The 24,145-nt window shown below is 37.5% G+C and overlaps 1 protein-coding gene across 4 annotated transcripts in view; it reads right to left on the reverse strand.

Annotated features, from left to right (window-relative positions):
• The window catches only part of DNAH11 (dynein axonemal heavy chain 11), a 179,008-nt gene that overhangs the window by 89,290 nt on the left and 65,573 nt on the right, over positions 1-24,145 (reverse strand). For all 4 annotated transcript variants that reach the window (XM_060685695.2, XM_034402384.3, XM_034402387.3 and 1 more), the window contains 11 exons: positions 23,550-23,677; positions 21,718-21,866; positions 20,092-20,242; positions 19,312-19,443; positions 15,631-15,804; positions 14,558-14,762; positions 10,061-10,226; positions 8,249-8,351; positions 6,175-6,414; positions 2,718-2,879; positions 1,048-1,241 (listed from right to left, as the gene is read on the reverse strand). In XM_060685695.2, the coding sequence (XP_060541678.2) occupies positions 1,048-1,241; positions 2,718-2,879; positions 6,175-6,414; positions 8,249-8,351; positions 10,061-10,226; positions 14,558-14,762; positions 15,631-15,804; positions 19,312-19,443; positions 20,092-20,242; positions 21,718-21,866; positions 23,550-23,677 (1,804 nt within the window). The remainder of the gene's footprint in view (positions 1-1,047; positions 1,242-2,717; positions 2,880-6,174; positions 6,415-8,248; positions 8,352-10,060; positions 10,227-14,557; positions 14,763-15,630; positions 15,805-19,311; positions 19,444-20,091; positions 20,243-21,717; positions 21,867-23,549; positions 23,678-24,145) is intronic.

The following is a 24,145-nucleotide window of genomic DNA, read 5'->3' on the forward strand; positions in this document are numbered from 1 at the left end:
ATTTCTAAAGGTCAAAGTGTAAGGCTTACTCAAACCAATTTGCTTTTTAAAATGACTTAAAGATAAAAAAGAACCCTCTATGGGGCTTGGAAAATCGCAAACCATATGTTCAAGGGTTGCCCCAGATCATACTTTTGGTATCCTTGTTATACCAATGAATGTACAGGAGCCGTGATAGTGTACGGGTTAGAATGCAGTACTGCAAGCTACTTCTGCTGACTGCCGGCTGACTGCAGTTTGGCAGTTAGATTCTCATCGGGTCAAGGTTGACTCAGCTTTCCTTTCTTCCAAGGTGTTGTGGAGGTTAATAAAATCAATGAACCGTGAACCTTTGTCTCTATGAATTTTTTCTTTAACAAATGAGCCTTTAAATCATTTAACAGTAAATGTTTTTATTTACATAATAAAAACATAACAATATCTATACAATTAATAAACAGCACTTAGTTACTATGGTTAATTATCCTGTCGGCTACATATCTATATCTATCCTCTCTAAGCTATATTATCTATGACTATTCTTCCTCAGAAGAAATATTATTATAAACCACCAGAACTGCTCTTCTAACAGACTTCGAAACTGCTCACAGTTGTCTAATGGAAGATCCTAGAAGAGTTAAGACCTAAGACCTAAGACCAAATAGCTTAGACTTAGACTAAGATCGAAGAGCAAAGAGTTTCTGACAAGAATCTCCTTTTATACTCCTAACTATGACAGTTAGGTTAGGACCCTGGAGATTCAAACATATTAGCTGCCCTCTGATTGGTTTATGCATCTGTCCATTCCAAAAGCCATTAATAGACACAGCTATAGAGAAATAAATTTTCTCTAACACAAGGTCAGTAAAATGAGGACCCAGATTGTTGGGGGCAATATGCTAACTCTGTAAACTGCTTAAAGAGGACTGTAAAGCACTGTGAAGTAGTATATGTCTAAATGCTATTGCTACTCAGCAGCAGCAAACTTTTATGCCTTTTTCATGTTTCTCTCTATATATATAAATAAATAAATCCAAATTAAAACACCCCAAATAAACATTTACTTACACATGCTGAACAGCATCCTCAAATAAAACTAAGTTCATTGATGCATTTATTTCATTGTAGTTTTCCAATGCTTCAAGAAGTATCTTTCTAAGCATTTTCCAGTGTTTGACAGGCATATAGTTATGGTCTGCCACACCATTTGCAAAATGACAGTAAATAAGAGGTTCTTGAAGAAGAACATGATCTTCCACATCCTGGAAAGTTGGCAACATGACATCAAAAAGACAAAGTTAATATTGAAATGCATTGCAATTTATTTTGCTAGTCAATCTTTTATTGTTGATTAATCATAAGGCCACATCAAGTATCTTCCCAAAAATGTTTCAATGTCAAAACTTTTGGCAGTTGCCACAACCAAAGGTTTTATTCTTAATCTCACATAACTTTCTTTAACAAGATTTATTCAGATAAAAGGAATAAGGTTACAAGAATTTCCACAACTAAACTATTTACCATTTAAAATAATTTATTTCCCAATGTACACTACGATATAGATTTTCTTAGTTTTTTTCTAGCAGCATTCTTGTGAATTCAAAGAAAGCAGTTCATTAATGGCAGAACAATCTGCAGGTGGCTGTTTACAAACTGTCACCTAAATTCTCAGGCTATGAACTGATGATGATATATTTATCATTTATTAATTTTGGTACATGTTTTTAAATTATTATTGTCAGTGATTAATGTTTGTCTGTTTGTCTGTTTCTTTTTTCTCCTATTTTGGAGGGGGGAAACTTCAGAGATAATTAAAAAAATTAAAAAGATCATGACAGCTAAGAGTGCAGCAGTGATCCTTATGCATAGTTGTTATACAGGTTTCTGTCATTATAGCTTTAATTGTTTATACCTTATAAGAGGAGATCAGAGTGTTCAAGATCCTGGTATGTAAGGAGGCTCTGACTACTTTGTTTCACAAGAAAGAAAGGAATAATATTTTAAGCTTTCCTTGAACATTCTTTTCTTCAAAACTATTTTCCCCTACTTTTAAAACCTACTTATTGAGGTAGGAAACTAAAACTTTGAAAGAAAGCAGATTATTTAAAAATAAATAAAAGAATTTAAATAAACTCTTTTTTGTTTGCTTGCATTTATTCCAAATTCTTTCATTTACTAATGTCCATCAATTAACTTGGCAAGAAATTAAAATGTATATAGTTAAACAATATATTTCCTATGTAGAGGAACTGTCTATAAAGAATCTTTTATTTTTTTCTTACTATAAATATATGTGGAATAAGGATGAATTAGTTTTATAATGATATAAGAATATGCTGTTTCATATTAAAGGCAACCATACACCACAAAAGTTAAAAAGACATGCTGTTTGGGATCTTCACGAATTATTAAAATTTCTTTTAGTTAGAAAAAATAATGTTGCTATAAACAAAACAAAACCCTGTTTAGCACTCCAGAGATCTCACTATATGACGGGATGTCTTTTTCCTGAAAAGAGCATAAGTGTGGGTTCCTAATGAACTTTTTTCCTCAAACCAAACAGTAATCATTATGTTTTTATTTACTGTAGATGTATTTTTAAGTGCTTCTGGTTATAAAAGATAGTATGTTATATTATAGTTTTCTTTGCATTTATTTGTATTTCATTTCTCTTTCTTGGATTTGAAGATTAAAAGAATTTTCAAATTATTAGTGGTAGATAAATACTAGTTATTTACCTCAAAATATTTATGTGCAGTATCTATCAACTTTTTATAAAACAAATTGCAATCTTTTTCTTCTATCAATTTATCTCCATAAACACGTGAAGACTCATGAAGCCACAAACGAACAAGATCATGTGGGTGCTTCAAACACTCCAGTTTAGCAAACCGAATCCCCTTAAATGAAAAAAGGAAGCATTGTAACACACAATTAGCAAGGCATGCAGAACATATAAAGTGGTACCAACAGCTTGCTTGTTAAACTGAGAACTGCAAGTAAACCATACCTTCCAACAATTACATGCCCAGCTATTTTGGAACAACCTTTTCCTAATCTTATTTACATTCAAAATAACTTTTTTCTTTGTGATTATGCAATACTACCAAGGTGAAAGTGGACACCAATACATACATTATTAGGATACTCTTAAATGAATGAAGGCCCAAGTTAAATTCTGACACTATTAAAACCCATATTTCTCCTTGTCTTCAAATAGAATCAAATAGAATTTGTTTTAAATGCAAGGAATTGATTTCCTTAATCTATCAGAACAGAGCTAGAAGGGATGTTGGAGGTCGTCTAGTCCAACTCTCTGCTCAAGCAGGAGACTCTATTCCATTTCAGATGTGACCTTTTAGTAACTTCTAAAAACCTCCAGTGATGAAGCAGCTACAACTTTTTTAAAAATATTTTTTATTTTTAAATATACATCAATATCAATACATGAACAGTGTGGCCCCTGGGTATAATTCATTTTGATACAAATATCAATAATGATAATCATAATAATTGTTATATTAATCAAATTTATATAATCCTAGAATTGATATACATGATTTTTTAGGCTTTTAAATTTTTAAATTTTTAAATCAATATTTCAATATTCCATTTTAATGCCAATGATGTTATAAACGTACATGGTAATACCATCTTTCACCCTCTAGTCTTTCCCATCAAATTATTACCTATATTCTATTATATAAAAAGAAGAGAAAAATTATATCTGCTAACATTCCCCCTAAATCAGGTCACTATTACTAATCCTAATATATGAAGATGTATATTCTTATTTCTTCCTCTATAAATTTCTAATCAGGCCTTCTTTATATTAGAAAAAAAGGAGAAAAGAAAAAAAATCTATAATAATTTTTTTCTATGCATCATCTCTCGCCCATTTTAATACATCAATTCTTATTTGTTTTTTGGCTTGCCTCCCATATTCCTGTCTTGGATCTTTATTTCTATCAATATCTGTATCTTCACCATTCATACTGAATATTTCTCCCATTTCTATCCTTCTAAACTGCCAGGTCCCCAGAATATCCACCTGCGCTCCTATCTTCCTTCCAAAAGTATCTTCTCAGTTATCTGATTCCATTTTAAAATCTCTTAAAGTGCTTTTCCCTTGGTTTATTTCATCAGTCATTATTATCTTTATCATCTTCTCCTTCCCATCTTTTGGTTTTGTTTGCTAGTTTGTCCATTCTGTCTTTTCTTCCATTCTTTCTGCTATCTCCTCTTCTTCCTGGACTCTTTGATCTTCGTTCATCATCAGTTGTAGCATATTTTCTTTTTTCCCATGTATGCCTTGCATTAGGTACTTTATCTCTCTGTGATTCTTTTCCATAATACCCCTAATGCTTTGAAACATCAATGACATTTCTCTTGAAATCTCACTACTTTCCCCCTGATGAAGCATCTTGTCTTAATTTAATAAGTCCCACTCTTACTTAAGTCCAAAAGCAATATATTTCAGTCCAATGTTACTCCACAGAAGGTTCAGTAGTCATAGTCCTTTACATCTCAGAATTATTAATCAATTCCATTTAAATAGTCTGGGAAACATCCGCAAATCAAAAATCACTTTACTTTACTTAAATGTTTTCCTTATTCTCATATTAAGATTTCCAGTAATCTTAAAGTAACTAGTTATAGAACAGTAAGTGTCACCACAATACTCCAGATGGATCAGTGGTGGAATTCAAATTTTTTTACTACTGGTTCTGTGGGTGTGGTTTGGTGGGTGTGGCTTGGTGGGCATGGCAGGGGAAGGATACTGCAAAATCTCCATTCCTTCCCCACTCCTGGGGAAAAGATATTGCAAAATCTCCATTCCCACCCCACTCTGGGGACAGCCAGAGGTGGTATTTGCCAGTTCTCCGAACTACTCAAAATTTCCACTACCAGTTCTTCAGAACCTGTCAGAACCTGTCAGAACCTGCTGAATAGCACCCGTGAGATGGATATTATTTGTCTCATCAAAAAGTTTTTCTAAAGTGGTCTGGTATATTCCATTCACCAGTAGATGGCACCCTCACCTTAGGTTTCAGCATTGTTTCAAGTCTTATAGATATAATTAATCCAAATTTAGTTTAGTTTATGAGAACAAAGTCCACTATTCAAGTAATTTCAAGTGGATAGTCCAGCATTTTTATGCCTTTCCAAAGCAACACCTGCCCAATTTATAAGTCCAGATTTCCTATGTTTTAAAAGGGTTTTCACTTTTCTCCCCTTAATTCCTTTCTTTTGGGTCTAGGATTTTTCTCTCTATTTTAAAAAATAGTTCTAAGAGTCTCTTTTCCTGGATTTTCCTCTGCCCCCCCCCTTAGGGTCTAAATAAAAAGGAATCTTCTCACCCAGTTCCAATCACTGTTCATCTGCATCGCTCCTGCACATTTCTTTGTTGCCTCAGCTATCCCAGCTTTGTGGCAGCCACGATGGCTGCCTCTTCTCGTCAAGGATGAAGGAAGAAGCCCTGAGTCCAGCAGGAGAGTTGCTGCTCTCCCGAAATACAGGGCTACCCTCTTTTCTTCACCACCCCTACAGGGTGGCTTTAGCTCCTTTCGGAGCCCTCCAACAGGAAGAAGTTGGTGTGGGAGTGCAGAGACCCGCTCCTCACGTCTGATAGTGCCACAACATCAGCCAGAAGTCCTCAAAGCAGCTACAACTTTTGATGGCAAGCTGTTCCACTGGTTAACTGTCCTCACCGTTAGGAATTCCAGGTTGCTTCTCTCCTTGATTAATTTCCATCTATTATTTCTTGTCCTGTCCTCTGGTATTTTGGAAAATAAATTGACCCCCTCCTCTTTCTGGCAGCCTCTCAAATATTGGAATACTCTTATCATGTCTCCCTAGTCCTTCTTTTCTCTAGAGTAGTCAATCCCAAATCCCAAATCCTGTAACTGTTCTTCATATGTTTTAGTCTCCAGGCCTTTAATCATCTTAAATTGAGTTATTCTTAAGAAGTTATCTTAGGAAGTTATCTTATGAGTTATCTTAAGAAGAAGTTATTCTTCTTTGCATTTTTTCAAAGTCTCAATATCTCTTTTGTAATGTGATAACCAAAACTGGATGCAGTATTCCAGGTGTGGCCTTACTAAGGAGTTATAAAGCATTTATAAATTCTTAACTATTATTATATTAAATAAATTCAATTTTTGCATGCAAATAAGAATATTACTCCTTACAGACCTGGAAGATGTTAGAGAGATCTCGAAGATTGAAAATGTAATGGAATTTAATAGCTGTGGGGAGAAAGCTCTGAACCATTGTCTGGTGAAGCCATATTGCAGCTTGAATCAAGGAAGGTCCAAGATTTAATATAGATGAGTTAAAATTATACAGCTGAAAATGGAAATCAAGAATCTTGCCATAGATGGTGGTCAGAGCATCAGCAGATGGAAAATTCATAGCAAACACAGCAAAATGCCTCTAAAATATGGAGAAGATATAAGGTTTTAGTGCTTGTGATACTGTTATATGAATAGCTATTTAAGAACACAATTGTGAACAAAGGATAACAGTTAATAAGATACACTTGGCATAAGAATCCTCATGCAATTTTACTTTCAAATCTACAAAAGAGCTATTTCTAAGTGAACAATTTAATATGATGCACTCATAAACAATAAAAATGAAAAAAGAAATATAGGTATTGCTGCCCAAGTATGTAAATTCTTATATGACCACAAAGGTTCGCTATCCTATTGCAAGGCTTGGATGCCCAATCCAAGGACACAGTGTTATTCTAGTCCATTATCTAAGGACATAAGGTGATTTGCTTATTGCACACTAACTGCACACTATTATTTTCCAGAACTTTGCACTACAAAAATCCATCCCTATTTAAACAATGCATATGGAATAGCTTCACCTGCTTAGTAGCAACTAGATCCATTATAGTTCTATTGGAGGGTGTTATTTGAAGAACAGAAATATATGCTATTAAAACATGATGGGACAGAGAATTGAGTTCCTTTCATGGCCCAGATACCTAGTATGCACTCCAGGAAGAAGTGGGGCTTTAATCGCATGATTTTAGCTGTCATCTTGACTTTTCTAACCCTCCCCCTAGTGGGTTCCCCTGATTACTATGCTGAATTTCAAGTTTTAAAGTGGTAGAAAATAAAATAACAACCCTATTTGTTTAAGCTTTCTATTTAGACATGCTTCCACTCAAATAACCCTCATGTTTATAAACATCTCTGTCCTCATAGAAATGAGCCAAAATTGTGAGGTGTTTTAATGAGTTGGAAGCTATGCATACTACCATACCAGCAGACCTTCCTGTTTGTTATCTGTCAGTCTCCTGTTTCCACCTGAGTAGAAACTGACATGCTCCACATTCATCTTTATTTCTAATTATGCCTTTCATAGTTGCCTTGAAGAAAAAATAATGGTCTTTGCATTCTTTCTTTTGTTTAAAAATGCATTCACCTGCCTAGGAAAAAAGGTCAAAAGTCATAATGCCTGCCAAGTATCTAGTAGCATAGGTGTCTGCTGGTGTGGATGGGCAAAAGAAGTAAGTAATGATACATGTGTTGTGTATGCCTCCTTACATATTTAGGCTGATGTTGTGATGCAAAAATGGGAGGGCAGAGCTTGTACAGTGACATCATAACACACATTCCCTCATTTTGGTATCCTTGTGATTAAGAACCGATAGCTACTGTACGTTCTGTCTCTTTGCATTACTGAAGTTGTTTTGTAAGCCAAAGAATCATCTGATAAGTCTTCTGCAAACTAAAATAAATTTTAGGCAGCTGTATATACTTCAAATATATATGTTATGTTATGCTATGCAATGCTGTGCTGTGCTGTTGTTTTCTGTTATGTTATGATGTTATTACTATATTATACAGTATATTATGTTATTATATGACAAAGGTTCAAACAGTCAAAGTATGATTTTTCCCAGTAGTAAAAGGCTGAGTGCTGTAGAATTGATGCTTTTGGATTGTGGTGGTGGTGGTGGAGAAGACTCTTAAGAACCCTTGGACTGCAGGAAATCAAATCAGTTGATCCTAAAGGGAATCAACCCTAACCATTCTTTGGAAGGATAGATACTGAAGCTGAAGCTCAAATATTTTGGCCACCAGATGAGTCATTAGGAAAGCCCTTGATGTTTGGAAAGATTGAAGGCAAAAAGAGAAGGGGATGAAAGGTTAAGGATAGCTATGGTTCATAGGGTCCAAAGAGTCAGACAAAAGTTGGCAACTCAACAACAACTAATATACTTTTAAAAAAGAGATATTCATAATCTTACCTGAAGTCGTGGGTTGATGGTAAAACTGCCAACAGTGGGATTCATGCAGGCAACATACTGGCAATGATTAATTTCTTTCACAGTTAATGTCTGTCTATCGTACCTAAGAAGACAAAAATATTTATATTTTTATATTTTAATATTTATGATTGATTTAAAAATGACTAGAATATCCTCCCAGATAATAACAATGTTGGTCTCACACAATAGATATGGCCATCAGCTTCCATTAGTAATTAATCAAACTTAAATCTCTAGAAAACAAATTCTATATTTAAAACTCCCTAAAAATTTAGAAAAGCTTAAATGAAATGTGTTACTTCAAACAAGCATTTTCATCACAAAGAACCCGTATTTGGGTTCAGAATATTAATAATTTCATAAGAAGACAGAAAAATTGAAGACAGAGGCTAAGACCAAGCCTTAAAAACAAATGCATACAAAACCAGAATTGAGAAGGCAGCAACAGACAGCAATGTTGTATCTGCAAAGAAGCTGAAGACATAGGGGACCACCTAAATAGCTGATGCAAGAAGAGTATACAAACTGACTACAAACAATGTCATAACAAAGTAACAACAATGGTGCATTGAAAAATCTGGAAGAAACACTTGCCTACATGCAGGAACTGGTGGAACCACAAAGTAGACAAAAGTAATAAAAATGAAAAAGTTAAAGTACTCTGGGACTTAAGAATTCAAACAGAAAACACTGTATTTCCCCCAAAATAAGACCCGGTCTTATTTTCTCATGGGCCCCAAAATAAGCACCAGATCTTATTTTCAGGGGATATCTTACCTGCTTATCTAAGGACCACTACAGCCAGGCCTCCCATGCCCCGACACCTTTTGTGCCGCTGCCCAATTTCTTCTGTGGCCACTTGAAGCCACTTGCAGCCAGATGCCATGTGGTGCATTGTGCTGGTGCCGTCACAGCAGGACACTGCATGGCTCATTGCGCCAGTGTTGCTGCTCATGGAAGGATGCTGCGTTGTGCTATTCTATGTGCAAGCAGTAGAACTGATGTGATGCGGCATGTGTCCTCTGGCTATGAGCAGTGGCACTGGCACAACACACCACATGGCATCCGGTCACAGTGTGATGTGCCAAGTGGTGTCTGGTGCAAGGAGCCACAGAAGTTGGACAGCAGTACAACATGTGTCAGGGAGTGGGGAGCCTGGATGCAATGGTCCTAAGATAAGCGGGTAAGCAGGTACAGGGCACGTAGGGCAGCTTCAACCCCCCCCACCCTAGCTTGATTTTTACCCATGTGCCTCACCCCATCTCGTACAACCAGACTGTGGGATGGAGTGGGTGGGGTCTTAACTAGGAGTTATTTTTGAGTAGAGATTATCTACCCCAAAATACGTAAAATCAAGCTAGGGCTTATTTTTAGGATAGGTCTTATTTTTGGGGAAACACAGTATCACATAACACTTAAATCTGGATAGTGAATATTGTAGCAGAATAGAAGAAAAAGAACTGAAGAAGATAATAAAAGGCAAGGATTTGCAAATAGAAATAGAACAGCTCTAGCTAAAGAATGCAAAAGTAGTACCAATAGTAATAGGTATTTCAGATGCAAGCCCAAAACAACTGGAGCACCATCTACTTGAACACCATCAGTATTGATAAAATCTCCATCATTCAGTTTCAAAAGTTGCAAAAGGCAGCTTTACTTACTGGAAAGCTTACACAATGAAACAACATCTGCCTATCCCAAGTCCTTGAGGAAAGATAGGTTGATTAAAATACTAAATCCTGTGTAAACATCTGGCTGACTATGCAACTAACCATAATAATAAAGACTTACCAATGTCTATAATCTATATGCTGCCGAATTAGTGTGTGAGGCTGAACTGTCCCATAAACATCCACTTCTGGCATGTTCAGGTCATCAATAAAATAAATCAATTTTTTGTTTCCTACAGGACCATAATTACGGCCAGCTTTTTTCTCCAAGGATTTTTCAAGAATCCCTAAAATGTGTGATAGTGCATGGTTATTTAATAATATAAAATAGATCTACAATTAAAATGCAATTACTGAGTACATTTATATCCTGCTTTTCTACTAAAAATATAGAGAGTAGCTTTCTACCAAGGGCATTCAAGAAACATAAAAAATTTTCATGAAAAAAGTGCTTAAGCTACAAAATAACCAAGTAACTTAATACCAAAACAGAAGAGGACATTGTACTCGAATTAAGTTGCTCTTGTTAGGGCAACAGTGCTTTCTTCATCCTTTCCAGATTGGAAATGTTTCCTGCTCATTTTATAACACTGTAAGATGTTGATTTAAAGAAAATTTGCACTGAACATAAACTGTGCTCCTGTTTGATTGGAAGTTGTTCTTGTTTTTGACTTATGTAACATAGCAGTTGTTAACGTACTTAAAAGTGCATTTTCCTTTAAAAGGCACTTTATCAGCAATAAAAGTTACTAGTTATTTGAATCTCATTGTGAAGAAACATTGACCAACATTTGTTTATTACCAGTAACAAATTATTTTAAAGCATAATCATAATTTGAAATATAATTACAATGTAATCTGAATGAATTATATATTGTTTGCTGATTATTGGACTGAAATATCATTAAGTATTTTCCTTAAAAACATGTAAACCTTTCTTTTTTGTCTCTTTCTTTCTCCCTCACTTGCACTGACATATGAATCACACATTCACAGCATGTACCAAAGAATAATTCACAGAACATATATCTTATTTCAGTTACCTCCCCCCCAAATCTTTTATGAGCTTTATTCAGGGTTATCATTATCCTACAATAACACTAAAATCAGGTACATGTGTTTATATATACATAGCATGTGCTCAATGTATTATAATAATCTTATTAAAACAGCAGGCACATAATAATAATAATAATAATAATAATAATAATAATAATAATAACAACAACAACAACAACAACAACAACAACAACAACAACAACAATTTTATTTCTATACCGCCCTTCTCCCGAAGGACTCAGGGCGGTGTACAGCCTGATTAAAAGCACAAAGACAAACAAAATTTAAAAATAATTAAAATTATTAAATAATTGGCTCAATTATAAAACCCCCAAATTTAAAATCCCACATTTAAAACCAATTAAAATCTTTACATTAATAGCCCGGCCTGGCGGAACAACAAGGTTTTGAGGGCACAGCAAAATACACGGAGGTCAGAGATCTTACGCATTTCTGGGGGCAGTTCATTCCAAAGGGCAGGGGCTCTCACAGAGAAGGCCCTCCCCCTGAGTGTCGCCAGCCAACATAATTTGGCCGATGGCACCCTGAGGAGACCCTCTCTGTGGGAGCGGACTGGCTACTGGTGACAGAAGACGGTCTCAAAGGTACCCAGGTCCAATGCCATGGAGCGCTTTAAAGGTGGTAACCAACACCTTGAATCGCACCTGGAAGACCACTGGGAGCCAGTGCAGCTCGTGCAGGAGGGGTGTCATGTGTGCCCATAACCACCCGCACAGCCGCATTCTGGACCAGCCTCCGGGTGCTTTTCAAGGGGAGCCCCATGTAGAGAGCATTACAGTAGTCCAGTCGGGAGGTGACAAGGGTGTGAGTGACTGTGTGCAAGGCATCGCAATCCAGAAAGGGCTGCAACTGGTGAATCAGGTAAACCTGATAGAAAGCCCCCCTGGCCACGGCCGTCATATGTTCTTCTAAAGACAGCTGTGCATCCAGGAGGACACCCAGATTGCGAGCCCTCTCTGTGGGGGGCAAAGACTCACCCCCAATAGTCAGCGATGGCACCAGCTGACTATATTGCGACGCTGGGAATCACAGCCACTCAGTCTTGGAGGGGTTGAGTCTGAGCCTATTTCTCCCCATCCAGACCCGCACGGCCTCCAGGCAGCGAGACATCACATCAAGGGCATCGTTGGGGTGGACTGGAGTGGAGATGTACAGCTGAGTATCATCAGCATACAGGTGGACTCTCACCCCAAAACCACGGATGATCTCACTCAGCGGCTTCACATAAATGTTGAACAGAAGGGGCAAGAGGACCAACCCTTGTGGAACTCCCCATGCAAGGCGCCTCAAAGTCGACCTCTGCCCCCCTGTCAACACGTACTGCGAGCGGTCGGAGAGGAAGGAGGAGAACCACGGCAAAACAGTGCCCCCTATTCCTAACCCCCTCAACCGCTGCACCATGATACCATGGTCGATGGTATCAAAAGCCGCTGAGAGATCTAACAGGACCAGGACAGAGGAACAACCCCTGTCCCGAGCCCTCCAGAGATCATCCACCAACACGACCAATGCCGTTTCTGTGCTGTACCCGTCTGAAGCCTGACTGGTACGGGTCCAGAGAGATAGCTTCATCCAGGTGCCTGGGCAGTTGTCGTGCCATCACACTCTCAACAACCTTTGCCACAAAACGGAGACTGGTTGGAGTCTGGACGATAATTTGCTAATTCAGCTGGATCCAGGGAAGGCTTCTTGAGGAGGGGCCTCACCACCACCTCTTTCAAGGCAGCGGGAAAGGCACCCTCACTCAGAGAAACACTTATAATCCCCTGGAGCCAGCCTCGTGTAACCTCCCAGGAGGTCAGAACCAATGAGGAGGGACACGGGTCCAATAAACATGTGACGGCACTAATCTTACCCAGAACCCTGTCCACATCCTTGGGAGCCACAGGATCAAACTCCTCCAGTCGGAGTCCAAGCCTTCCCAAATCCGAGCGACTTTATCATGCAGGAATTGCACAAAATCCTCAGCTCGACCCTGCAAGGGATCTTCCCGCACTCCCCCCCGAAGAAGGGAGGGGTCACCCTAAACAGAGCGGCTGGGCAGTTCTCTGCAGATGCGATAGGAGCGGAAAAATAGTTAGATTTTGTCGCTTTTATCGCCACTAGATAGGTCTTGATATAAGACCTCACCAGTGTCTGGTCGGAATCGGATTGACTAATCCTCCAAATGCTCTCTAGGTGTCTTTTCCGACGATTCATCTCTCTTAGCTCCTCGAAGAACCAAGGAGCCAACTGAGATCGGCATCGAGTCAGAGGCCGCAAAGGCATGAGGCGGTCCAAAGCCCCGGCGGCCGCACTCTCCCAGGTGGCCACCAGGTCTTCAGTCGAGTCGTGTGCCAGGGTCTCAGGAAATGGCCCAAGCTCCATCAGGAACCTTTCGGGATCCATCAGGTGCCTGGGACGGAACCATTTGATTGGCATCAAATGAGTTCAGTAACCTTACTGCCAGATTTTAAAGTATTAAGTCTTGAATTATAGTTCTCCAAATAGTATTAACTGGTTTGCAATTTTGTGCTCCTGAAACTTTTTTTAGCTGTGCTCTTCTTGTGTAGTCTAAGCAATAATAAAATATTTCAGAATATACTTACAAGTGCATGAGTATGAGGTGTGCTATATTTTAAATTAATAAAGTGCATTAATTCTCTTCCTGGGATGTTAAAACTTTTGCTATAATTCTAAATCAGGATACTTGAAAAAGAAAGATATGCATTTTAAATGTTTCATATTCATATTTGCAAATGAGCACAATTGTAATAGTAAATATGATTACAATCCAGCACCAGCATTTTGTGTGAGAGAAGGATCATTTCCATGTCCATTTTGAAAACAGCTCCCTGCAACCAATCCTTTTACTGATATTAACTATGACCTATATAATAAGCAGGTGACATATCATTATATCCTTGAGCTCTACATAGAACTACATTAAACTATAAGCGTTTAGATGTTGCAACTACGGCAAAAGATGACAGGTAGAAGAATGGAGATGATTGCCATTTGTTTATCAGGCAAAATTTAAAACACTGATATTAAGCTTCAAATTATTTAGGATGTCTGAAGATGTCTCAATTATCTTTTTAATCTAGAGTTCTGTAGAGGGCTTCTCCCCACTGGTTCTAAAACTGTGGAATGCAGTTTCTCAGCTTTTTGCCACCATTCTTCCTTACTTATAAGACCAGTCAAAATATAACTCCTAATTTTGATTTGTATGATTTTAACAAATATTTTTCATTATTATTAGTTGCCTTGTATCTTCACACTGAGTGAAAAGGCACAATATCAGTCAGACATTATGCAAGAGTCTTGCAGAGTAGAAAGAAATAGGTTGAAGGATACAGTATAGTATCCTTGGTTGCTGAATAACTTTTACATGCAAGAAAAAATGAAAAAGGGAAGATAAATGGAAATTGTGAAAAGGAAAGGGCACTCGATCAAAAAAAGGTAAGATGCAAATGCAAGATCAGTCATAAAGAGCTCAGATGACTATATGCTAATGCTCAAAGTGACAGCCTGAACAATAACAATAGAAGAGGCTTACTTTGTAATGTTGCTGAAGTGGTGTAATAATTGAATGGAACTTTTGAGACCAGAAACTCTTTTGAAAGGCTGGCAAGGCATTTCCCAATAAGCAATGTTTTGCCTACTCCAGCGTTTCCAACCAGCATCATTGGCTTGCTATTTTCCAATAGCAGTTCCACAAAATATTTAAGGCATGTGGTTTCAGATGTGTGAACAAGCTCTTCCTAAAACACATGCACACAAATACACAAACCAATGCAGATAGTCAACATATTGATGTTAATATGCTACTGAAATCTATTTTAAAAATATCACTTAGTACAGAGTGCGGAGTCAATGATTATGTATGTTTGTACAATGTAAAAGTTTTAACATTTTTGATTATTTGTAAAAATCTGAATATTAGAACAAAACTTATGGAATTTAAATATTATGCTCCTTTCGTCTAAGCATCAATGTAGTGTCCCTTGCTGAACTGTATATAATAGGATAAAATTTTGGACCGTTGCAATATGGCATTTTTTACTTTAAAGGCTATTATAAGGAAACCATATATAAGGTTTCCAAAAGAGAATAATAATAAAGATTCAATAGAACACCAACCTTTCATTTAATTAACTTATATTAAAATTGATTTTTACAAAATATAATAAGATTGTGCACAGAAATTTTTTTACAGTAAGAGCTGATGATAATTTACATTGGCTAGATTTGATATGTAACCAAAAAACAATAATTTATTATTGTTTTAGCTTTGGCCTTATGGGTTTTGTTCTTTCCTACTTTCACTCATGTAAAGAAATTAGAAACTTTGCTTTAGGTCTCTGAAATGTAGTTCTATGAGCTCCTTTCACTATATCCTTTGTAAAGAAATGAAACTATTAAATGTTCTCACCGTATCAATTTAATTGGTTTCCATTAGTTTCTTTCCCCTGTTGTTAGATGCAATATAAAAGCAGTATTTATGTTTACTGGATACAGATTTTAAAAGAGACATGCTTTTAGGAAAAAAATGAAAATAACAAGATAAAAACCTCAAAGTCCCTACATTCATCTCTTATTTTTTATTAACAAGAAAACAAATTAAAATACCTGCAAGGGTGTTTCTGGATCCATGACAAAACTGCTAATTTTATCACTCCAAGGGAAAAATTTCTTAGTTTTGGGGTCAAGATAATATTCAAATATTGTACCATGACAAGGAAACTTCACAGATTTCATCTCTTTAAGCCACCATTGGCTGAATTCAGCTTGGTAACTGTAAAGCTATAAAATATTGATTTTGTTATCTAACTGTATAAATTATACTGTACAACTATTTAGCTATTAAGTTACATTGTCTGGGAACATATATCAATATTGTGAAATAATTTAAATTGCATACTATCAAACACTTTCATTAATTCAAAACAGGAAAATATTTCTACTGCGGAGTGTTTCTTTAGATGATTTTATCCTTAAAAACTAAGCCAATTACCAAATAATCTAAACCTGTATGTGGGTTTTCTTAAATTCCATTTTCACGTTACTTTACTAATCATGAACCTTTCTGAAGGTTCACTGAAGAAATGAACTGAAGAAATCATTGAATATATCTGTCCTAATAATTTTTAAAAAATATTTTGATTTATGTGATGCACAGCATACATATTGATTACTTCTGTGTTTTTTCATTTTAAGTGAAATTACCTAGTGATTTAGAATTACCTAGTGGCGATAAGAGTAGAGAAGAGTAACTACTTTTCTGCTCTTATTGCGTCATCAGATAATCGCCCAGCCGCCCTGTTTAGGGTGACCCGCTCCCTGCTCCACCAAGGGGCGCGGGAAGATCCCTTGGAGGGTAGAGCTGAGGATTTTGTACAATATCTGTATGACAAAATTGCTCAGATTCGGGAACAGCTGGACTCTGACTGGGTTGATCCAGGGGAGATGACAAGGGCAGGTCCTGAGAATATTATTTGGGAAGAGTTTGATCCTGTGACTCCCGAAAGCGTGGACAGGATACTGAACAGACTAAATGCGACCACATGTTTATTGGACCCGTGTCCCTCCTGGTTGGTACTGGCCTCCCGCGAGGTGACACGAGGCTGGCTCCAGGAGATTATAAATGCTTCTTTGAGTGAGGGTGTCTTTCCCGCCGCCTTGAAAGAGGCGGTGGTGAGGCCCCTCCTCAAGAAGCCCTCCCTGGACCCAGCTGTGTTAGCAAATTATCGTCCTGTCTCCAACCTTCACTTTGTTGCGAAGGTTGTTGAGAGTGTGGTTGCACGACAACTGCCTCAGTACCTGGATGAATCGAATTATCTAGATCCGTTCCAGTCGGGCTTCAGGCCCGGGTACAGCATAGAGACAGCATTGGTCACATTGGTTGATGATCTCTGGAGGGCTCGGGACAGGGGTTGCTCCTCTGTCCTGGTCCTATTAGACCTCTCAGCGGCTTTTGATACCATCGATCATGATATCATGCTGCACCTGTTGGAAGGGTTGGGGGTGGGGGGCACTGTTTTACAGTGGTTCTCCTCCTTTCTCTCTGACCGGTCGCAGTCTGTGTTGACAGGGGGGCAGAGGTCAACCCCGAGGCCCCTTATATGTGTGGTGCCACAAGGATCGGTCCTCTCGCCCCTTCTGTTCAACATTTATGTGAAGCCGCTGGGTGAGATCATCCGTGGTTTTGGGGTGAAGTACCATCAGTACGCTGATGACACCCAGCTTACATCTCCACCCCAGACCACCCCAATGATGCCCTCGAGGTGATGTCCCGATGCCTGGAGGCCGTACGGATCTGGATGGGGAGGAACAGACTCAGGCTTAACCCATCCAAGACTGAGTGGCTGTGGTTTCCGTCGTCCCGATATAGTCAGTTGGCATCATCTCTGACTATTGGGGGCGAGTCGTTGGCCCCCACAGATGGGGTTCGCAACTTGGGCGTCCTCCTAGGCTCGCGGCTGTCTTTAGAACAACATATGACGGCCGTGGCCAGGAGGACTTTTTATCAGGTTCGCCTGATTCGCCAGTTGCGTCCCTTTCTGGATCGGGACTCGTTACGCACGGTCACTCACACCCTTGTCACCTCACGCCTGGATTATTGTAATGCTCTCTACATGGGGCTCCCCTTGAGAAGCACCCGGAGACTCCAACTGGTCCAGAATGCGGCCGCGCGGGTGGTGACGGGAGCAATGTGGCACTCTCATGTGACCCCCCCTCCTGCGCGAGCTGCACTGGCTCCCGGTGGTCTTCCGGGTGCGCTTCAAGGTTTTGGTTACTACCTTTAGAGCGCTCCATGGCTCAGGACCAGGGTACTTACGAGACCACCTCCTGCCACCAGTAGCCTGTCACCGACCAGTTCGCTCCCATAGAGAGGGGCTCCTCGGGGTGCCGTCAGCCAAACAATGTCGACTGGCGGCCCCCAGGAGGAGAGCCTTCTCTGTGGGGGCACCTGCCATTTGGAACGAGCTCCCCCCGGAGATACGGAGGATCCAAGACCTACGCATCTTCCGCCGCGCCCTAAAAACGTTTTTATTCCAACAGGCTGGTCTGGCCTAACTCTCCCTTTTAAATTGGCCTTTAAATTGGCTTTAAATTGGGTTTTAAATCTCTTTTAGTTAAATTGGATGTTTTAATCTTTGAACCTAATCCTAAATTATTTAATATTTTTTAATAGTTTTTAACTTTTGTATGTCTTTGTATTTATTTATGGCTGTTCACCGCCCTGAGACCCTCGGGAGTAGGGCGGTATACAAATATGAAAAATACAATAAAATAGATAAATAAAGTAAGTTCTTGTGAGATGGCACAGGTAGTCCTTGGATTACAACAGTTCAATTAGTAATCACTCAAAGTTACAATGGCCCTGAAAAAAGTGTCTTATGACCATTTTTCTCACAACTTTGTATCATTTCCATGGTCATGTGATCAAAATTCAGACACTTGGCAATTGTCTCATATTTATGACAGTTGCAGTATCCCAGGGTCATGTGATCATCTTTTGTGAACTTCTGACAAGCGAAGTCAATGAGAAAGTCAGATTCACTTATAACTATGTTACTAACTTAACAACTGCAGTGATTCACTTATCAATTGTAGTAAAAATGGGCCTAACATGGGACAAAACTAATGTAACAACTGTCTCGTTTAGCAACAGAAATTTTGGGCTAAATTGTGTTCATAAGTTGAGGACTATTATATCACACTTCACAACTTTCTACATAAACACTCGTGTTAGCTCTATGCAACACCTCAGATCCAAAGGAAACAAGGTGTTTTAGACCATATAGAGCTGCAAATGTGTCAGCTTGCATTTCCTTCAAGCAGCTATAGGTATTATATTCACTCTTTTTTTTCCCTTCAACGCTAACATGCTGCATAAGCATCTAATATGTGTTATTTCGTATAGTATATCTGATGTATCTCTGTTGCCAGGTTGTCTTCATTCAGTTTATCTACAAAATCTTGTGCCATTTATGGCCTTTATTGTGTAATTTATTTCTCTTCAACTTCCAGCCAAGATATATGAAGAATATAAAAGCTCATTCAATTCTTTTTAGCATTTTTTCAAGGATTATGATCCACTCTGAAATTGGTAATATTATTTATGACACGGAGACTGCCTCTAACATGAATAAGATATTTAATTCCTTAATTTAATTTATCCTTTTTTATTGACTCTGTTGACTATATTTTTATTGCATAGGTGAAAGACCATATACAACAGTTTGCTTATCTGAATAACCCCCCATCCCCCAATTTAGAATTTAAACAAGCTGATTTTTGACATACCTGGTCTTGAAATAGAGCCCCACCAAATGCCCACACACAGGCAAAGGCAAAATATATTTCATATAGGTCTCTAGGTCCATCAGGGGACATATTTTCAGGGATCAATAAACAGTCAAGGAGAGTACAAAGAGTCTACAAAAAAAAAAAAAGAGGAAAATGCAAAACATTGATCTAGATGGAGACATATATCCTATGTGGATTAAGCCATGCAGAACTGTTATAGGTGATAAGGTAAGCACAATGTCCTATAAAAAAAGAAATTATACCATAACAAAGTAGATTATTGACCTTAATTACATGCATGATTGATTATTTAAAAGATTTCCTTAGATTCAAGGCACCATAGCTTAAATTTATGGTTTACCATTCCAAGGGCTTTATGTAAATAGTGATCATCAGAGGACCTGGTAGAACCTGGTAGAACCATATAACATGGATACTGATATGAGCATTGCCAAAGAGAAACCTCTCATAGTCATTTTGGAGAGGTAGTAATGACATAGAAAGTATAACCAGAAGGCACCTGGACTCTTCAGGTGGCTATCATGATAGGCACCTTTTTGTTTAGAATGAAAAAAAAAAGTTGATTCTAAACTTTTATAATTTCCCATCGAAAGATACTTTACACATGAGTATAATATGGTTGTCTTTTACTGCACATTTTCCACAACCATTAGGATAGGATAGTTCTCAATAAAAGTACTTCCCTATCTGTAAATATTTTTATTCCTTAACTATGCATCACTTCATTGATTAAATCTGATACAGTGGAAATCATACCTGCACAATGCTATTCTCAGAGATGGGAATTATAGTTTTAAAGTTCGTTCTGAGTTGATCCAAACATGGAGGTACATATTTATCAAAGAGAATAGTCAAATTTGCTTTTTCAGATTGATCTCTCCTTGATTCTATCCAGCTTGCAACATATCTGGAAAAGAAAAGCCCAGTGATTTCTCCCAAGATCCATATGTCACAATACAGAGGTTAGCACAATCTTCTATACTAGGAAGGCAGAAGGACATTTGTTCAACTAACTTATTGATAAATACATTTTATAGGTATTAATATTATCTATGCCAGGGGTGTCAAACTCAATTTCATTGAGGGCCACATCAGGGCTGTGGTTGATTTCAGGGGACCGTGCATGCGTGGCTGACTGGATGGGTATGACCAGCTTGACACCACTCACTAGGAGTGGCTGACTGGGTGGGCATGGTCGACTGAGTGGGCATGATCAGCTTGATGCCATTCCCCAAACTTTTGGCATGTTTCCTCTTTGCATTGGGTAGACTGGATCGAAGCCACGCTGCCTCAATGTTTCCTCTTCGAATTGGGTAGACCGAGACGAAGTGATGAGGGCCGGCCCCTTACATTTTCCAGGATGGCCCTTTGGGCCAGATCTAACCACATTGCAGGCTGGATCCAGCCTACAGGCCTTGTGTTTGACACTCCTGATCTATACTAACCGAATATTATCTAGTTCTTAAAGGATTATTGGTAATCTCTATCAGAATACTTTAAGACTCAGCACTAAGCATACATATGTGTCTTTTGGGTGTTGTTCAGTGTCTTTCTGGCTTAATTTTTAAAACAATATTTTTAATTGAAAAACAGTTAATGGAAAATTGGCATGCTGCAAAACAAATTGCCATACTCTAGAATTGTATGTTTGTAAAGGAATATTTCCATGTAGGTCTTATTAGTTATTCCTGAGAAAAACAAAACAATGGCTCAAATTTGCCCAGAAACAAGACAAAGTTCATCTGAGAATTAGGATCCTGGAAGATTAGAGAGAATACTTGCAAGTTTCCTCACATTCAGCAGGGGAACACTTTTGCTAACATATAAACCCTTCTATGGCTACAGTTTTGTTAAGTATCTCTGACACGGTCTCAACATTTCAGATGTCTCCAGTCTGCCGTTGAGTGTTTCAGCAATCAGACAATATTGAAGAAATTTCTGGTTTTCAATAATACTGGAGCATGTTTTAAAGAGAATTGTAGGCAGCACAATGCACTGTAACTGAATTAAATGAATGCATATAATTTAATCATTTGAAATATTAATGATCTGCTTTTCAAATAAAAAGCTTTAAGGTAACTAAAGCTTAGTAGCAGTAGCAACTTAAGTCAATAATTTTATAATCATAATTATTTTATAATATATAAAATATATTTTATACATTTTACAATATATAATAACAATAACAATTATAATATACAATAACAATAATGTTGATCAGAGAAGCAGAAATAGGTCATAAAGAAGAAAACCCCAATAAAGAAGAAAACCCCAAAAGCAATTTGGATAACAATTGCCTTGGTTTGTTATCTGGTGACATTGCATATTTCACATTAAAATGAAAAGCTCTTATGTAAAAATAAGTTAATAAAGATTACGTACGGATTCCAACCAAGATCCTGTGGATTTACATACAGAATTCCTGCTCTTGACACTGTGGCAGGGGTGGCTGTTTTCAAATGGTGTATCTCAAATAGCAGTCGCATTGATGGAGTCAAAGGAACCCGTTCGTTGCTGGCAAGTGTCAGCACCTATGAATGTGTAGAAGAGTGTAATGTTACTCTCATAATAAAACCTACTGCATTCATTTTTTTAGTAATCTAAAAATCTGTTTCTGATATTATTTTATATTGCTCAGTTCATGTCTAAGGATCCATTAATAAATTCAATACATTGTGAGTTCATAAACAAAGACCCAATCAATTACAAAGAATACAACAGAAGTTCATATTTAAGGTTATGATTAGTTGTACTTGGTTTGTAATCTTTTTATTTAACATATTGCCAATCTCCATGTAGAAAAGAATTCTAATTTACATAAAATATATTGCCTCTACACCAGTGGTGATTTTCTACCGGTTTGCCCTGATTCGGGCGAACTGGTAGTGGTGGTGGCGGGAGGCTCCACCCACCCACCCGGACATCATCACGGCCACTCTGCACATTCGCCAAAGATTCTTCACATGCGCAGAAGCACCGCATGTGAGCGAAGCAAATGCACATGTGTGCGCTCCCAATTCTGAACCGGTAGCGAAGTGGAACCCACTACTGCTCTACGCATATAGATATATACCAGCAATAGACAAACTGTTGTTGTTCAGATGTTCTTCAGATCACTTAAAATCTCTTGTGTTTGGTTATGCTGGTTAAAATCAATAGGAGCTAAAATACTAAACCTCTGGTGCATTTCTGATTACAGATTCTTGATCTGTGCTAAAAGATTGATTTTCAAGAGAACTTCCAGAGGAAAAAAATGATGGATTGAAGATGGCTCTGCAAAAAGTAGAAACAATGTAAAGAATGAGGAGCCAACGAGTAGATCAGCTCTTTGAACTTTTCCAGACAAAGAGAGGAGAGATTACCCACAGGTGCTCCGAACAGTTGCACCTAACATAACCATTTCCCTAATCCTTTACAGACTTTTGCTGACACTAAGATTGAAATGATGAAGTTTCATGGTTTATTTATAGATAAGAGATGATATACAGGATAAAGAGATCATTGGCTGTTGAAAGAGTTTTTTTGTTTATATGCCTTGAGATGAAGGTTGCAAGTCACTTGGTTATATATTTCCTTTCTTTTTCTTTACAACATCCATACTTTTTCTTTCTAGTCTAGATCTGTTTTTGTTTTCTTTAGCATTTTTTCTTTCTATTCTTCTTTTAGTTTGTATTATTTTTTAAAATTGGAATTATAATGTTTAATACAATTATTTTTTAAAACAAGGATCCATTTCTAAATCATAGAAAATCTTGAATTGTTACCAGTTCAACAAATTAGAAGAAGATTTGGATATATATACATCTCCATTCCCTTTCCTTTTCTGACTAGTACCAGTACTAGGATATAATTTAATTGCAGAAGTTAATGTTAATAAGCTTCATTAACAGGCTTGGTTTCCAGCACCAGGCTCATAAAACTCAGACTTGCTTTACCACAGTTTAGTTCTTATTCAGTGCAGAATAAGAAAACACAATTTTCTAGTTTATTAAACAAAATGGAGGTTTTTTTTAAAAAATGCAATTATTCAAGTTTTAGTGTAATGAGAAACCATTACCAAAAATATTTCTAAGTGGATCTACTGGTAGATCACAGAAAAGAGCTAGAATGTTTTAATGAATCTGAGTCACATATAGAAACCATTTCATAGGGGGAAAATTAAAAAAAAAAGAATGTTAAAGAAAAAAAATGAAAATGCATTTTCTTATGCTCACCTTGTTATCATCCATAACAGTATTGAGTGATTCAATCCACATAGGATCTATGTCCCCATCTAAGACAATCCATTTTGGCCAATTATGGCTCATATTTGCTTGCTCTCTCAAAAGAGAGGAAAAGAGTCCTGAGAAATGCATATAAATAGATTTTGATAATAATGTTTAAATGACAAAAAGCAAAAGTTTCTTTCTCAGATGCAAAAGAATCTGAATATGCACACAACTGTTTCCATGCATGCACATGAGTTTTGTTTTAATTGTATACTTTATTTGGGGCAAGATCAAAAATTCTAATCCTGTATGACTAGTTTAAGTAATTCTACAGTGGCTAAAATAAAATTAAATTGCCTGTCTAGTTGTGAATCACAATATAATGAGATTATATTAGCATGCAGATACATCCAGGTAAAACTGACATCAAGAAAAGAACATATGGGGAATATGCAGAAAGTATCAGATAAGAAATCTAATGATCTACCTTTGAAGAAAAAACATTTCTGATATTTGAAAGACAATATTTTCTTATGTGAAGTATTCAATAATATATAATGTTCAGATGCACCATCTAAAAGAGGATTTTATCTGTAGCATCA

The sequence above is a fragment of the Pantherophis guttatus genome, chromosome 4 (assembly GCF_059756535.1).
Source record: "Pantherophis guttatus breed Tessera chromosome 4, ASM5975653v1, whole genome shotgun sequence".
NCBI lineage: Eukaryota > Metazoa > Chordata > Lepidosauria > Squamata > Colubridae > Pantherophis > Pantherophis guttatus.